This window comes from Bacillus rossius, chromosome 6, assembly GCF_032445375.1.
Source record: "Bacillus rossius redtenbacheri isolate Brsri chromosome 6, Brsri_v3, whole genome shotgun sequence".
NCBI lineage: Eukaryota > Metazoa > Arthropoda > Insecta > Phasmatodea > Bacillidae > Bacillus > Bacillus rossius.
Window position 1 is genome coordinate 76,624,573 of NC_086334.1, and position 18,937 is coordinate 76,643,509.

At 37.2% G+C, this 18,937-nt stretch overlaps 1 protein-coding gene across 4 annotated transcripts in view; it reads left to right on the top strand.

The window, feature by feature from the left end:
- Window positions 1–18,937, top strand: part of LOC134533316 (ubiquitin-conjugating enzyme E2 Z-like) — a 69,916-nt gene that overhangs the window by 22,450 nt on the left and 28,529 nt on the right. For 3 of the 4 annotated variants that reach the window (XM_063370805.1, XM_063370804.1, XM_063370806.1), the window contains exons 2-3: window positions 15,308–15,568; window positions 18,513–18,624. In XM_063370805.1, coding sequence (XP_063226875.1) covers window positions 15,308–15,568; window positions 18,513–18,624 — 373 coding nt within the window. Of the gene's footprint in view, window positions 1–30; window positions 6,661–15,307; window positions 15,569–18,512; window positions 18,625–18,937 lie in introns of those variants that run through there. The other variant, XM_063370803.1, reaches the window with a different exon arrangement.

Here is an 18,937-nt window from a genome sequence, read left to right on the forward strand (position 1 = left end):
GGAAACTAATTATAATTTTTCTTTATTTAGAGCCAAGATGTCACACTCAAAATATACTAAATCTGCATTTAAAGAAACATGGCTGCAGAATGAAGATTTTTCAGAATGGTTGAGGCCAGTTGTGCACAATCAGTATGCAGCAAGGTGTAGTTTTTGCCAGAATGTGTTCAGCTTGAGTAACATGGGCAAGAGAGCAGTTACTAGCCACATGACTAGTAAAAAACACATTAAATTTGTTAATGCTAAGAAGAGATTGCTGCTGATGGGAGTGTTTCTTAAACCAAAAGACTTACCTGGGACAGATTCTGAAATGATTAATGTTAATTCAGAAAAAGTAGTTGCTGGCACTTCTTCACAAGATTCAAAACCTGATATTCATTCTCAAGAAACTACATCCAAAAACATAAGCCATTTTTTATTGAATGATTCTGTTGTACATGCAGAAATTATTTGGTGTCTCAATATGATATTATCTCACAACTCAATGCGAAATGCTGCTAGCAGTGTTAATCTTTTCCCTATAATGTTTCCAGACTCTCAAATTGCTTGCAAAATGCAGCTACAAAGAACAAAATTGGCATACTCAATAGTGCATGGTCTTGCCCCACATTTTCATAAAGAGTTGATTCGGAAGTTGAAGGAATGTAAATACTGTGTTGTCGGTTTTGATGAGAGTCTTAATAAAGTTGCTCAAAAAGGTCAAATGGACATAACGGTTAGGTTTTGGAGTGAAAACAATTTGCGCACCCATTATTTTGGATCTGCTTTTTTAGAACATTCTTCAGCAAGTGATCTTGTCAAGGCTTTTGTGGAAGCACTTTCAGAAGTCGACATGAAAAAAATACTACAGATATCCATGGATGGACCTCATGTAAATTTTAAGTTCCTCCGGGATTTGAAAGAAGAAATAGTTACAAGTGAAAATGATCCATCATTCCTTGACATAGGTAGTTGTGGCTTACACACATTGCATTGTGCCTTCAAAGCTGCCATAAAAGCCACAGACTGGAAAATTGTTGAGTTCCTTCGTGCTCTGTATAATTTATTTAAGAATGTTCCAGCAAGAAGAGCAGATTATGTTCAATTTTCAGGGTCTTCAAATTTTTCAAAAAAGTTTTGTGCCATACGATGGCTGGAAAATTCTGGTGTTGCAGAACGTGCTGTTTTAATGGTTCCTCATTTGAAAGTGTTTGTGGAGAAGGCTACAGCAATGAAACGTGTTCCATCTTGCCAGAGTTTTTGTGTTGTTTCAAAAACTATTGGGGACAAATTTCTGATTCCAGAGTTAGTTTTCTTTCAAGCTATAGCTTTGGAAATGGAGCCATTTTTGCAGAAATTCCAGTCTGATGCTCCACTTGCTCCCCTCCTTTACGAGTCTTTAAGTAACTTGTTGGAAAAGTTCATGTTGAGGTTTGTGGTAAAGCATGTTTTAGAGAAATCTAAATCCATCAAAGATGTTCCACTCAATGATAAAGAAAGTTTAGTTAATCCAAAGTATGTAGATGTTGGGTATGCTACAAGAAGTGCTTTGCAGAAGGTAAAAGGTTCAACAGAGAAAGAATTACTGCTTTTTAAGGATGACTGCATGAAATGTTTTCAGGTTCTTTGTCAGAAGATAATGATTAGGTCACCCTTGAAATATTCTTTGGCAAAGGGAATTTCATGTCTGGATCCGTCTGTTGCTGTTATTCCTAAAGTCTGTGATGCTCGTCTTTCCACAACATTAAAACTGCTTGTTGAAAGTAAATGGTTGTCAGGAACAGTTGCTGATAATGTTGACAGGCAATTCAAGAGTGTGTGTAAATCATCAGAATTTTGTGAGAAAATGAAAACTTTTTCATCTGAAAGCACTTCTCTTGCTGAGTTGTGGCTAAGCCATATTCCAGAGAATGGAGACTATCAGGCATTAGTCAACTTTTTGAAGATGGTTTTCTGTTTGTCTCATGGGAACTCTAGTGTTGAGAGAGGATTCTCTATTAACAAAGAATGCTTAGTGGAAAACCTACATGAATCTTCAATAGTGTCACAGAGACAAGTTTATGATGCAGTTTCAGCGCTAGGAGGCATTCAAAATATGACCTTAACAAAAGATCTGGTAAAGTCATATCGCTGTGCTCGTTTGCGATACTCAGACGCCCTCAAAGATGCAAAAGAAAAAAAAGAAGCTCTACATCATGCAGAAGTAGAGAAGAGAAGGTCAGTTTCCCTTGTTAGAGAGTTAGAAGAGAAGCGGAGAAAATTGATGGAAGATGCCATGAAACAGTCTGCTCTTATTGAAGAGGAGATAAAAGCAATTTCAAAATAAGACACTAGTTTGTGCGCCGAACTCCGCCTTTTATTAGTCATCATTTATTCAGTGTTCCATCTCATTCAACATTTCTTATTTAATTTCAATGTTTAAAAAAAATATGTTTTATGCCTCATGTTTTTAGTTTTGCTTTAAAAGTTTGTTTGTCAGGATGTCTTTTTTTAAAGTAGGACACTTATTTTAGAGTGTATGTTTAATCAATTTCCCATGAAAGTTTTGTGGACATGTTTTTCAACAAGCATTATTTAACTTACTTAAGATAGGCTGTAAACAAGTAACTCATTCTTTTCCATCCATAAACTTTGTTTTTAATTACTAGAATATTGTGGTTGCAGATCTGATAATAGGTAAGAAAATATTTGATAAAAATTTAGTTTATTATTATTTAGGATATTTAATCAGTCATAGTAAGTTTTAATTATGTTAATGATTACACCATTGCATAATATGTAATTTTTTTAAATGAAATTTAACTTGTAGCACAATTATCTCCTTCAGGGAAAAAACTTAGAATTTTCTGGAAAACAGGGAAATTGCAGGGAATTTCATTTTCAAAAATATGTGGCCACCCTGGAGGTAATCCAGGTTGTAAAATTCTACCCCTTCTAACCCCATAAATTTCCGAATTTCAACACAGATGAACGCAGTACTAACGTAACATATTGGAAAATTACATACCTGCCAACCTTGACAATCCAAAATCTGGAGGTTTTCCCAGGGCAGTATTCACTTCCCCACCCCCCTCCACCCAACCCAGCATGTTTATTTGTCTAAAAATCATATATATGACCTGGCCATGATAGATTATTTTGAATATACATAACCAGAAACTTTACAGTTTTTAATTAATTTATAACATGGTTATTAATTTCTTGTAGAATTTGGTAGTCATTCTTTTATTTTCCTTAATGGCAATTTTTTTCTGCAAGTTCATTACCAGTTTATTTTTCTTAAAAGTGTGTGTCATTACTTTTTATTTTTACTAACATTCATAACATGTCACCCACAAGAGGAAAGGGATACTAGTAGCCTACCTCCAAATTTATGGTGTAACTTACTGCTGCTTATAAAATGTGTGTTGTGCTTTTTTATCTCAATTTTTCAGTGCAGTTTTCCAAAATCGTTATTTAAAAAAAGGCAATGAATTGTGTGCTGTCATGCATGAAATTCTTAAGCTAGATATAATATTTAAGACATTTCAGTAGGCCCTAGTACCTTTGAAAAAGCAACATGAATTCTCCCTTACATGTTAATAAGATTACCATACCTGCTGGTGTAGTAAGGCTGACAAGGATTCTGGCAGCTTCCAGCTCCTCTAAGGTCAGACTTGAAGCAGTGTTCTCACTCCCCATAGCCACACAGCTATCTTCAAATCTGCTGCATTTACCTGAAAGTTACAAAACATCATTGTTCATACTCTGCAGGAAAACATGGAAAATTTCATGACCAGCAGATAACCAAATTACTTATTACAATGATACTTTAAAGTTGCAATATAGTGTAGTTCAGCAACTCATGTGCTAGGAAAAAAAAAGTGTGACACTGATCCATTGGGGTGTTGTTCATATTGTTGACACATTTCAAACAAAATTAAAGAAATATGAAACCTATACACAAAATTAGGTCAATGAAGTTCAAGCAGTTTGTGGGATGAAGGCAGTAAAAATTACTGCGTAAACCAAGGAAATGTACAAAATTAGAGCACAGGTTGTTAGTTTATAAACTAGCATTACCACACAAAGTGTATAGTATGTCACTGCCCTCCACATAATTAGAAAATTTGTCCATTTCATGTTGAAAACCTGTTCACGTGCAATACACATTACATTAACACACATTCTATTGACCAACTGTTAAGTACGCTGGTTAAAATTTGATGTCAAGATAAGAAAATTTGTGGGTAGATCAATGAAGTTCAGGCCAATTAAGTGCTAAAGCCTGTGAAACAGTATGGAATGCACTAAAATGCACAAAAGAAAAAAGATTATTTACACTGGCTTCCCTAAATTGTTAGAACACTATTTTCATCCCCACAATGGGTTTGATGTATTTGTTCTTTCCAGTATGCATGCTTGTATTCACTTGAGTAAATACAAAATGTGTTAACATGAGCAAGGCACAATGAAATATCACATGTAAATAAATCAAATTTATCCTAACCCCTTTTCAACAGAAGGTGGAGGAAAACACTGTAATATAAAAGTAAGTAAATGTAAACTACCTCACGAACTATTCATACACATCAGGAAGACATGTATCTTCTAGGATCAACACATGTAAGCACAACAGACTTAAACATAATAATATAATGAGACAACAGCTGATATTTGTTTTTATACTTCAATCACATCTTGACTAACAACACAGTTTAAAAAATCACCAATTTTGAGATTAGCCTATATGGACATATCCGGTTAACAAGACTCTAATGTTAACAATGGTATGTAGAACAAAGACACACATTCACCTATTGTAATATCATCCTAGATGTGCTGTTGGTAGGCCTAAAATGAACAATTGTAACAATCCAAACAAAATTATTAATAAATATGGGACAGTATCATAATTGGAACTCATGTGCATGGAAAGGGCTCTACATGTATCTCCTAACTGAAAAACTTGTGATAACACTCACTTGGAACCGAAGATATTTTACTGTCCACAGATACTCGCTTCTTTGGCAATTTTCTCTGGGACTGAATAAGTGGAGGTGGGTTTGGAACATCAAATTTTGTAGGGACAGCATGACTGTGAAGTCTGTTCTTCAGATCATTCAAAAACATACAGTCTTCAAAGTGATCACTGCATATTGTACAATTCTTATGCAGATACTCAGCAGGTTTGTTGATCAAATCTGCTCGTCTGCAAGCAATAACCCATTTCTTGCATCTGCAATGATAAAGAAATAACATAATTCTCAACTGTACAAACACAAACCCTATGAAGAGACACAATCTTCCAATATATTAACACATTGCTTGCATTTTTTTACATAACTGTAATAATTTTATTATAACTTTTGAACACTCTTATAGTACATTACAATAGATAGGCTACTGTTTTGAGCAAATATACTTGCTGTTTATTTATCATATGGAATATTAATACATTGTAGTGTAGGATAAAAGCTCCATATCGCGTATCCAAATTTATCCTTTGCTCTTGCTGGCATGATCCTGTACATTTAGATCTGTGGTACATGGTGCTTGCTGTTTTCATTTAGTACATCGAAAGACCCTGAACACGATCAATAGTTGTTGCAAGTTGAATACAAGATATAAATTCCTTTTTATTCTACTTAAGATCATAATTTTTTAATACCATGAATTTTTTATGCAGGATCTTTCTAAGTACTGAATTAAAACAGAAAGCATCCTGTACCATAAGAAATATTTACAGGATCACCATCAAAAGCGAGGGATAAACTTGGATACGTGATACGGAACAATTACAATAGGGTAATGTCCCAATTGACATTTCAGTAGAGAGAGACTATTCAAGATTCTCTAAGACTTCAGCAAGTAATAGAACACAACACAATTTTCCCTAATATGTATTTGCGTATTAAGCTGTAGGCCTACCTGTACTGCCCGTATTATTTTATTTTGTGTACTTGTTAGTTTGCATTGTGTTAAGCTTAAACCTAGTCTCTGCCATGTCCTTTGGGGGTCTTTTGGCTTACACAATTACGGATGAACTCTATCTACCAATTGCGGATGTGTTACGAACTTTCCCACGTTATTCATCAGTATTAACAAATTTACAAATAGTGAATGCTAAAATAACTTACCTTGCTGAATCCAAAGGGAATGAGAAAAAACTTATTTTCTTCGCTTGCCTCCTATTATTCGAGCAATTAAATGCTGAGCAGTACGTTGTCCCGCAGGGCTTACGTTTTTCTTTTTCCATTCTTCGAAGAATCAAGTGAATGGAAATTCTTGCAGACAAATCTTAGTAATAAATCCGATCGCACAAAATCACCACAATATTATACAACATCTGCCGCTCATATACAGCGTACGACTACGTTGGAAACGCAGTTACAACATGGCGGCCGTCATAAGCAAACCAGGTGGAAGAGTTCGTGTTTGGCCGGTGTAGTTCGCTTCTGATACATTTATTTATTCTGTGGTGTGGTAGTTGTGTCCTTTAACTCTGGAGCGGAGTAAAAGGGACAAAACATAAAACATTTACAGTAGCGCGGTGTTACTGATGGTAATCCATTAACTGCAACTAAAAACAAAGAAATGTCCAAATTAACAAAAGGTGACTTTATCATCAACAGGAAAAAATTATCAAAGCTATTCTCATCGTAAATGTAAAACAATAATTATGCAACAATAAAGGAAAAATATTAAATGACCACACTGTTAACAAAAATATTTGTATTCGAGCCTCATTGCAACTCGTTAAAAATGGCCCTGAACAGCAGTGTAGTAATACTATAAGAATATTTACTACACAATTACTATTAACTTTGTGGGTGTAAAAAAATTACCCCGTGCGGGGGCGAACAGCCCACGTCCATCTCTACCTGCACCGCCAGTTACAAGCATTGTTTTTCAACCCCGCTAACCTTGACTTCGCCAAGGCTACTTGCGTAAACGCGGTAGAGACGCAAAACTAAATTACAAGTTTGATTGGGTGTGCAGTAGGTTATTGCAGCGTTCAAACCAATTACATTATATGCAAACATTTAAATTTATTCCCGATAATTTAGAATACATGAACTACAGACAAGTGAAATAAAATATATAAAAAACGACATAAAATTTACAAATGCTATACGTGACGCCCGGCCGTAGCGATCACGTTACCTGCGGCACAAAAACCTTGCCATCGCATAAGTCTAAGTCTGTCCTTCATCGCCGCGGGAGGGGGGGGAGAGTCCACACGAAATCTTGGCTACCGTCCCAAAAACAACCTCTTCTTTCACCATTAATAAATTAAAGTTTTACTTACATTGGTGCTCGCCGTGCAGTAGAAATTTACCAAACTGTCGCGCCTCGGGTACCCGGGCTGTAGACTGGGCGTAGATGACACCTGTTGCACGGTCAAATGGCCCCGGTCGACGCACTTCGGGGCTTGGTGGATTAACACTCGCGACTTGCGAAAAAGTTTAAAATCGTTGATGCGAAATACGTTCCCGTACATTCCAAATTATAAAAAATATAATACAGCTGATGCGGGCCGCGGCAACGATAACTCCGCGTAGCAATGTCCATGGTTAACCGTTCATAACGAAGTATGGGTCGTGTCCCAACTCCCGTGTACGGAGTTACCCTGGGAACCCATATTCACAACTGGCCCGCCGTCGGTCAACCCCCGCAAGCTTCTCTCGACTAGACTCCGACTCCCAGAGTCCAAACAGTCCGCTCGCCGCATACGTCACACTCCCGTGACGTCATCCACCTCCCTCCGCTAATTTCCCCCTCTCTCATGCGAGGACAAGTCCATTGAGCAGGGGTCAATGGCCGCACGGTAAACCACAGTACTTGATTAAATATTAACTAAAACTAGTAAAGACTTATATAAAAATAAATATAAAAACATTACTTAAAAAAATTACGTTAAAATTATAATTAAACATAATAAACACTAAACATAATCACATGAGACACCCGAAGTGTCTCAACTTAAATCTAAAATAATAGACCTTGAAAACATTAAAATACTGCAACTTGTTGCAGCTCATATGTAACCATGTTGAAACTGTTATAATGTTGTATAATGTGTGTTTTGGGCTAAACAAAAGCCCCTCGGTTATTCGGGTGACGACTCATACGAGTGAGAGGGAGGGTCCACTTCAGGGCCTCACTGCAGCCCTCCTCCCTCGCGACGCTCAGCACGGACCGGGCGTTGCCACTCGTAGTGGCCGTTGCCATGTTCTATCAGTGACACTTCAGTACTTCCCACTTCGTCAGAACCAAGGTCCAGTGTTTGCAAGTCAGCCACTGCCCCAGTCCTCTGCGTAGCCTCCGCTGACATGTGCCCTTCTAGCAGCGATGCTCTCTTCCACTCGCCCACTCGCACTCGCTCAACGAGTAAACAAATCAAAGTCGTAGGCGAGTATTTTTATACCTAGTTGGCGGCTTGCCCTTACCCAAAGGTCGTAAATCAGCTGAGTGATATTTCAGAAGCGAGTACCCACTTGCTCCGTGAGTGATGTCGACAATTAACTAAACGAGTTACCTCTTCTGCTGGCACCTCGGCGCTGAACGGGCGAAGTCGGCTGAGTCCAGTGTGCAGGTCGTCGTGATGTTGGGCAGAGTGACGTTGCTAGATGACGTGCTGATGGGCAGGAGGTGAGAGCTTCTTCCTCAGCTCTCTCAAGATTCTGAAGACTCCAGGAAGCCTGGCCCTTGTATACTCCCTCAGCTGGTATCGACTTCTGGGAAAACCCTCCAGAAACATGGAGTTACTTCCCTGCTCTGGTGTGGTCAGGTGACTCCACTTCCGCACCTCGGATGTGCCTTGGAGTAAATGTGTGAAAGTGTAAGTGCTATAGGGGTAGGCAACCAGAAGTGCATTGCTGTTCTGCTGGTGGTGTCACATCCAGGGGCCAACTCATATCACATCTGTATAATTGGTATTACGTTGCAGCTAAAAACCAACCACAACAAAGTAACAGGAAGTTTGTAATTTTGCGGGTGGCATTAGTTTGATTTGCGCAATTTTTTAATTAATGTGTTGGTGAACATGTCTGAAATGTATGTGTACATGGTTAACCATATAGGATGTTTAGTCGGTTGTCAGCTGTCAAAAAAGTTATATTTGTGTTGGTACCATTGGTAATTTTTTATTCATTATGAAATGGATGAGAGAATTTACATTAAATTTTGTTACAAGAATAGAATAAAATGTAGCAATGTTTTAGAAATGTTAAATATTGCTTTTGGTGAGTCTGCTGTGAGTAAAAAAAGGGTGTGGTACAAGCGAGTGGTACAAGTGAGTGGTACAAGCGTTTCCAAGAAGGCCGTGAAGACGTTGAATATGACGAGACCCTGGACACCCCAACGCATCAACAGTTGTTGAAAATGTCGAAAAAGTGAAAGAAATTAGTATGAACAATCGCCGAATCACAATCAGAGAAGTTGCTGATGTTGGCATATCAATTGGCTCATGCCATTAAATTTTTTTGGGTGTTTTGGGTATGGAACTCATGACAGCAAAATTTGTTCCAAAATTGTTGGATTTCGTACAGAAACAGCGACGAATGGAAGAGTCGCTAATGAAGTTAACAAGGACGTAGAACTATTGAAACGTGTCATAACAGGTGAAATATTACATTGAAACTAAGGTTCAGTCGTCCGAGTGGAGGCATTCTGGATCACCAAGACTGCAACAGCTCAAAAAGTGCGGTTCAATGTTCTTCAATTGTAACAGCATAGTGCCGCAAGGTTAAACAATCAACAAGTACTAACGGGGACTATTTTGAAGAGGACACATTAATGTATATGAATTAATAAACTTCTTTCCAAAAAATTGCAAATTACCATTACTTTTTAAATACACCTGGCATGTGTGCACACACACTTCAATGTTACATTTGCATGTACATGTTGCATTTGCTAACTGAGCTTTTTATTTTTGCATTTATTACTGCTTGAAATAGATGTTTTAAAATCAGATCTTAAGACAAAGCTTTAATTAACACAGCCAAGGTAGATTTTAGTGATAAAAAAAAGGTTAATCAAAGAGACAAGACATCAAGATGCCATAAATACAAGCAAAAATAAAATTTTATTGCATATATTTTCTGTACACAATAATGTAAATAGCAAAAATGTGTTAACATGAAGAAAATCTTATTTAGTAAAGAACCTGTTTGTATGTTTTGGCTGGCTATTCCTGTTATTTTAATGTTTATGTTGCTTGATTTATATATATATATATATATATATATATATATATATATATATATATATATATATAGAGAGAGAGAGAGAGAGAGAGAGAGAGAGAGAGAGAGAGAGAGAGAGAGAGGAATGAGTACATACTTATTAGTACATTTATTTGTTTGTGCTGTGTGAGGTTTCTTATGCTACACAGGATGAATGTAAATTTGGCAGTGAGTATACAAATTGGAAGTTGGAGCTGAACATTTAGTTTACTGCAAATAATAAAGTATTCAAGGTGGAACACTAAGATCTAGATAATGTTTTGTTGAAAAAAAATTGTAAGACTATCGCAAAACTCGTTGCTGTTGTAAAATTATTTCCCATATATTTTTCTGCTGTCTTGTCAAATTAAATCCAATTCCTCTGACCAAAGCACCTGGGTGAATATTTAAAGTTTCTCGTTGCATGGATATACGTACAGGGCACATATGGGCAGTGTACAACACACGAGCACTCTATCAGGAGATGACTGGTGTCTGTTAAAACCCACGCACATGCAAATCATACAGATTAGTGCCCCTGGTGAACACTGTTGTAAGATCAGGGCTAGCTGCAGTGGGAAGTGAGCTGGCAACATTGGAGCGACCGCACTGTCACGAACTGCCGTAGCTGTCCGCCATACCCCTAGTTCTACCCAACCTTGTCTACATGGGGCAGTCGGGGATCAGGCTTGAAAAATTCAGTGTTTTATTATTTTATTTTTTTTGTTTGGAGAAAAAAAGGGGAGGGGTTGCAGACTCACATTTAAATGGGCTTCTCCTGAATTTTGGTTTTCTCAAGTTGCGGACAGCTATTAATAGTTGGGCAACGGTTGAAGAAATTAGAGGCAGGGGTATGCAAAACAGTTTATTAGGGTTAAATACAACATAACAATATATCATTCAATGGGTGGTACTTAGATAGTTCAGGTGTTCATGTTTGCGAACTGGCTCCCCTTTGATTCTGGGTAAGCTTGTGTTGCGAACACACATAACAAAAATTACTGCCATTGAAAATAAAACTCTATGACTTTCTGTTTGTTATGTCAACAACTATAGTTTTTAGTTTGTGGGAAACAAAATTTCAGATCAAAACATTAAGGTAATTATGAATGATCAACCTTCTTTTAAAAGGCCTTAACCTGCATATGAGTATAACATAAATATAGTTAACTCTAATCAACAGAGCAAAGATTAAACAAGAAGACAATTACAGTTTGTGTGTATATATATATATATATACACACACACACACACACACACACATACACACCTTACTATAACTAAGTTCTACTTGCTCGGAGTTCACACCGTCTGTATATCGTAAACCATCATATACTGCACCAGGGCATATGTGTTGAGTTGTCCCGTGGGAGGCCGACGATGTACACCTGGTGGGGCCTCACCGGTACGGGGGCGGAACTAGGACCGGGAAATGTCAGCTGTGTCTTTGCTGCCGGAACCTGGCTGCTTCCACCAGTAACACAACACACAGTCCACCCTGTTGTCCTGCGTACTGGTCGGGCAGCATGAATACTCATGTCAGCCAATGGTATAGTAGCTCCACACTGTCCCCTTATAAATGTGTCTCAAAAGTGATTCACTGACTCACGGTCCGTGTGGGCGAGGCACTGCGCTCGGATTCACCGGGTCTCGCTCAGGGTAGCTGTTTGTCTCGGAGTGGTGACACCGGTAACACTGCTGAGATTTCTTAAAACTAAGCTTACATTTATAGAAGAGTTCATTTCTATCAAGAACATGTAACCATTACAATTGTATTATTTTTCTGTATGTAAATGAAGCAGGACAGATAGAACAAGATTCTGGTACAGATTTGTAAGAGTTATGTTTATTTGCATCTGCAAACTCGTACATTTCCCAGGGGAAAAAAACCCAATCACTGCCAGTATTTCAAAACCACTTGTTTTCAATTATTTTGAAAAGGGCTTCATTATAGGCACTATTTGTAATGTGTCCACCTTATAAATGTTACTAAATAAGTTACCATTACATAAGCAATTTTTGTATTTATAGTTTTTGCTTATCATGTAAAAGCAGTGACAATCGGTTAACATGCAAAATGTTTGCATTCAAAATTGTATCTATAGTATTTTCTTATTGTAACATAATATGTAAGTGATATTCAACGTGCATTATACTCCCTTTCCCACTCAGGGAATATTTAATAAAAATTCTTGGGTATATATTATTTTAATATTATATTTGGGTTAAAATCGTTTATACACATTTTTCTGGGTCCATTTTATTTACTAATTTAAATAGATGTTTTCAGAGTTAGTTCTTTATTTGACTTCAGTTTTGAATTATTTTATTTATGTTTAAGAATAATAGCATGGCACATTACACAGATGTATGTTGAGTGTTGACCGATTATGCTGGAAAAAAAATTTTACGAGATTTTTGCCCCCATGTTCAACTTGTTTGAATAACTTTCCAAAATGTAAACAGTTAAAGATTAAATATTTTAGCAATTTTTGTGAAAACAATTTTAACACTACCTTCAGAAAAACTAAATATACCCATTTTTCATTCATTTGAAAACAAAATCTTTTTAAACCTTTAAATTGCTGGGTACAATATTTATTACATTGCAGTCGTACCCCCCTCTCCCCCCACTTTGCGGCAAGTCTGCGGTGTTGCTGCTTCGTGTGCTGACCTGATCCTGTTGTAGATTCTGACAAAACTATATGTTTACATTTTGCGGTCTGTATTTTATTTTAACCCTTTCAGTCCATTCGTTCTCTGAAGTGGACAATTTATATCGCGATGATACACGGAGTTTATCAGACCTTGATCTTGTGGGTTAAGATGCACCTCAATTTTAGCAGACAACATACTTTATGTCCATGAAATAAATACATTTTATTTTACTTTTATTAATTATAAAATAATTATACACGTGTAATATAATTATAGAGTAAGATTATTACCACACACAAAAAATAAAATAAAACATATCTTAGGAATTGACAAAGTTTGATAGAAAGGGTTAATGCTTGTCTTACTGTGATTGTAATTTATTAGTACATTTTTATTTAGGTAGATTAACTTAGACCAGAGGGCATGCAATGTGATTAAATAACTACCTTCTGCATCTTCTGGAGTTCAAGGATTTCCTCGTAGCATTTATTTTCTATTAACTGTATTTACTTTTCAACATTGTAAAAAGCAATCTATCTGCTTTGTTACCATAATTATTTGACTTGTTATTGTGACATATTTATTAATGATCTTTAAACCTAATAAACCTTAAAAAATAATATCTAACTCTTTGTTGTTGTAAATTGTGGTACCTTAATTTTTAGTACCTCTTCTTGCTTGGTCTGGATGGTTTTTAAATTAGCAGCATCTCTTAAAATAAGACCCTTTCTCTGTTCTGTTAATTGTTTCAATAGTTACTGTGCTCAAAAAAAAGCACACAACCTTATTTTTTCTGGTAACATTTTGATGTTATAGGATTTTCGTTATTTTGCATTAATTATGGCCAGTCATGGTTAAAATTTCTTTATCTGCTTATCATACAGGATCATGAAACACGATTTCCAGAATATTAATTGTTATTATATAAGAATAATCTTATGGATACAGTACAGATGTGGTATCTTAAAATGTTCACTAAAGTTTCAAGTTTTAGACTTAGTTCAGTACACTTAGATATATTTCAGTTTTGGTGATGTGTAGACTGTATTAAATCTCCTGCCATATCTTCTGAATTGTGTCACACAGAGACGGCTGCAACTTTTGCAACAGTGTTCTCTTGGAATTTCCTCAGCGTACTCAATGTTTTCTGTCTCTCCCCACAGAAAAGAGAAAAGGTATCTATGTCCTTGTGTAACGGCAAGGCTTGAAGTGCTGCATGTATGAGAAGTGGGAGGCAACCCCGTTCACTCTGATGGCCCGTGGCTGTGTCATCTGGGGGTTTTCCCTCGTGGATACATATGTTAGCTTCTGTCTCACGCCACCTCTCGCTAGTCTCGCAGCACTACTACCGTTCCTCGCACATGCTGCGTTGTCACAGTAGGTCACCCGAATACTTCACTCTTTTCTGTGGGAATACGTTGAAAACATTCCGTACACCGAGAACTTGATAAACATCTAACACCTTAAAGAGTGTTTTGTTGCAGCAATTGTAACACTAGCTGTGGACACGATTCAGACGACGTTTCAGAAAATGGAGTAGGTACTGTCTAGATCACTGCAGCTGAAATGGCACTCATATCGAAGTGTATTAAGCTAAGTCTAAAACTTAAAACTTAAAATTTCACTGTACATTTAAAAAATGCCAAATGTGTATGTCCTCTAAATACTAATTTTATAATAACAGTTTAGAATCCTGGCAGTTGTTTTTCATGATCCTGTATTATTTATAGATTTATTCTCCATAACACATTGATTGCTGATGTTTTTTCACTTTTGGCATTATTTGATTTGCAGCATTAACGCTCTCTTCATCTGTGTTCTTTCCAACACAAGTATTCATGAACACCTAGAGCCATCTCCTGCCTCACCACTATCATTGATTTATTTTGGCATTATTATCTTGATGCTTTATGTCAGGCCATTCTTCTTGCTTCTTGCTCTGACTGAAATTGTTGTAGTGAATAATCTCTCATTTTGACAGAAACTGTACACACCATAATGTGATATGCAGACTTGTGAACCTGGCTGACAAAACTGTGTCATGCTGTCATGCTGTCATGCTGTCTTCCTGTCTTCCTGTCTTCCTGTCTTGGTTACAGTGAGGGTTAGTGATGTTATCATGCTCTTACTGTTAATCTTTCTTGCAAATTATTTCTAGCTTTACTTTCTCCATTGACTCTTGTTTAGCCTTATCAGTTTTTTATTTTTCCCCCACTTGCTTATCTCTGAAAAAGTTTTAAATGTAAATTGTTGTTTTCACTCCTTTTAAAGCCACATTACACACTTTTTAAGATGTAAAATGTTATCGCGTTATTATTTCTACAGATTTTAAAGATGTTTTTAAGAAAAAATTTTCAGTGTAGTTATAACTTATATATGTTGTTAGACTGTGGGCCATAGCACTTGAAGTGTTTGATCAGAGTGAACTTGTGGGTGATGTGACGGCGGTTGTCGCGCAGGGACATGATGTCCATATACAATGACCCGCCTCCCGGGCTGTTCGTCGTGCCGGACGAGAACAACATGACGGTGATCCATGCGCTCATCACAGGATCCTTCGACACGCCGTACGAAGGAGGCTTCTTCTACTTCCTGATCCGCTGCCCGTCCGACTACCCCATTCGACCGCCCCGAGTCAAGCTCATGACCACGGGGGCCGGCACCGTCCGCTTCAACCCCAACTTGTACAAGTGTGGCAAAGTGTGTCTCAGCATTCTGGGGTGAGTGCTTCTTTCAGCTAACGTGTTCTCAGGAAGAACCACTTCACTTCACTTTTTAGAGAAGTGTTTGTTAGTTTAGCATTTGGTAGATTTCGAAGAAAAGAAACTGTTGGCACCTCTCCCTCTTTCTTTATATCACTGTATTATTTTCTTACTAAAGTATTCACCTTAGGATGCATACAATTGGCTTGCAGAGCAGTAGACAACACACTGACAAAGCACCATCTCATTTCTGGCTTGCAATAGGGAGGTAGCGCTCGCTAGGTGGCTCGCTTAGCCCTCATCTATTGTGGCTCACAAGAATGAGGGAGACGAAGCAGCAACCATGCCATGTGTTCAAGCGGTTAGTTTTCTGTAACCCTTTTCCGCAAGGTCCATTTCTAAGTGTTTTAACAAAGTATAGCGATATATCTGTCAAAAGCTGCCCTGTGATACTCTCTGAAATGCAGTCTGTGAGGTTAGACCAGGGTCGATAATTTCTGGGAAAAAAAAATAATAATAGTTGGATGAAACCTGTTGAAAAAGGAAGAGAATATAACAAAAATGAAAGGAAAAATAATTTACGGGCAATCTGAGGTCGGGAAGTGGAAGAGGGGTGAGTTTTTAAGAGTAAAAAACGGTTTATCTCGATTTATGGCAAAACTACAAGTCCTATGTAAAAAATTAAATGACAAAGTTGTAGGTAATAAAAAGATATACAACTTTTGTGATTACACTTTTTTCACATAACCTCAAAATTTATGTGAAAAATTCAAATAATTAAGTTTTTGGTTTTTTATTTTTATCTTATACAAAACTAAATTATTTTTCTTATTGTAATTAGGCCTATGGTACTGCACATTTTTCAATAATAAGTTACACTTTTAGTGCCAATTATTTGTATGTTTGTAAAAAGCTTTTTATAGCCATGGCTACATTCATCATTCTTGGGTGAACATCACTGTTTAGGCCTAAAGTGTTTGTCAGTTGGTTTAGATGGGATTTAGTAAATGTCTTATGGGTTTATATTAGAAATAGTGTTTTTAATATTTAAAAATAAATATATGCATGCTTAGGATCATGTGTTTTTTAAATGAAAAAATTCTGCGTGCAGTTTACACTAAAATTTAATATTTTGGAAAGGTTTTACTGATTCTCATTTGGAAAAGTTGGCAAGTCTGCCAACATCAGCGGCTGGATGTGTGTCGAAATGGTTTGGCAATTAGTGGGCTGATTCTATATTATTTTTATTAGGTTTATTGAATGTACCAAAAACTGCATTAATAAGTAGGAATTATTTTAATCAACTGCTGTAAGACCCTGTCATCTAGGACATAATTGCACATTTTTGGTATGATGCATAAAATCTTTGTGTTTAAACTTCTGGTATATTATTAAGCATACTTTACTCTACCACTGTGCAAAAATTCAGCTTTGGATTAATTTTTTTACATGTTTGTGCTCTTTTAGGTGTTGGTTTCGTGTACTGCTAGCTAAGAACAGGGTATGACCAGGCATGGCACTGGCAGTATCAAAGACATTCTGGTTTGTAAAGCTTGCAGTGGCCATTTATGTAACTTGGTACCTCTATAGGTTTCAGATAGGCCAGGTTAACATGTAAACCCAAATTATAATTAATGTTAATAAAAGAAAATGTTTGTCTGACTGTATTTTGCATAGTGCGAAGACACGAGGCCTAGAGCTTTGAAATTTGGTAACGTAGATTCTCTAAGTTGGTTCCATTTGCACTTAAGAAATTTTTTTTTAATTTGTCTTAGTTTTTTTTTTAGTTTAATTTTTTTATAGCTTTTTTGAGCATACTTTCCTGATAATCTCCATGGCAACGGCCATGCGTTGTTGATGACTCTCTTCATGTCCTGACGTGGCTGTTACTTGGTAGATCTCAGTCCGGTGATTGTCTTTGCCATCCTGTTGACAAGGTCCTGGTGCACTAAATGTAAATTTGAAGGCTTTTAAAATCTATTGACTCCAAGATGGATCTTTGGTTTATTTTGTTGCTTGTTATCTTAGGTCTAGCAATTGTTTTTGTTTAATATGTTGATTTGCATAATTTGATTTTTTTGTTTGTTTTTTTGGTTTGAGTGTCTGCAGCGGTGTGCCTATGAGGAGGGGCATGTCTAATGAGCAGTGCAAGAGTGTTCTTAATCCGAATAGCAAAGCATGAGGGTATCTGCTAATTTAATATAAATGTATAATAATTTCATCCTAAAAAATTGTGCCATCAGTCATGATTTTTCAGCACAATTTTAATTTTTAATTTTGTACTATCATCCTAACAGTAATTTTATAGCTTAAAATTAAACTTGTTCCGCTCACTTTACCCTCCAACTTAATCTTTGTTCTGCTGTTTCCTCTAGTCGTTCCCAGCACAGTATCTAATATTGTCCGGCCCTATGCGAGTTCAGCGTCCTGCCTCGTCTTCTTCCCACCTTAGAGCACGCCTGGCTCCTGAAACTGTGCTGTCCCCATGACCAGGACCACTTTACTCTGCAGCTTCCCAGGCCAGCTCGCCTGAGGTGAGCACTCCCCTTGCTTTCGAGGTAATCTCGTCAACTTTGCATCTGTTTCGACCACTCCACGGTAGATCGCGCTGCGAACCCTGTATTTCTCGACCCCTCCCTCGGACGTCCTCGGAACTTTACGGCCCCGAAGCCGAAGCATCCCCTCCTTCCGAGGCGAAGCGCCGGATTTAACGAAGCGCCACAGGGACTTCTCGGCGCGACTTCCGACCGACCGCATCGTTCTCGGCCGTTTCCTTCTCGAGAGACCAGCGCTCGGCAAGATTCGCCTCCGCTACTCACGTGAACATGTGGTCGACTTGTCGAGGGATGTTTTCCTAAATCTTGTATGAAGTTACTTTTTTGTAATGGGTCAGTGAGTGTTTCTGTTGTAGAGAAGTGAATAGTTGAGCTTGGCGTCCAGCTGGTGGGTGTTGGTGTTGCAGCACGTGGACCGGGCCGTCGTGGAGTCCGGCGCAGAGCCTGGCCAGTGTGCTCATCTCCATTCAGTCGCTGCTCAACGACAAGCCCTACCACAACGAGCCCGGCTTCGAGCAGGTTCATATTGCACTACAACCATATTGTTTAAGTATTTAATAACTAATATATAAATAATATTAAAATATTTGAATAAACTTAAATCAAGAAAATATAAAAATTATAAAATATAATATAGTTTGAAAGGCAAAACACCGATAATATAAAATTTATTTTTTTATTGATACCCTATAATACTTAAATGTTATCTTTTTTGTATCAAAATGCAAAAAAAGTAAACCTAATTTATAAATTCAGCATAGGTGTTAAAAACATCTGTGGAAAAGAAACTACTTGAGACCACTAAAGATTTACTCCATCACACTTCTGCGAC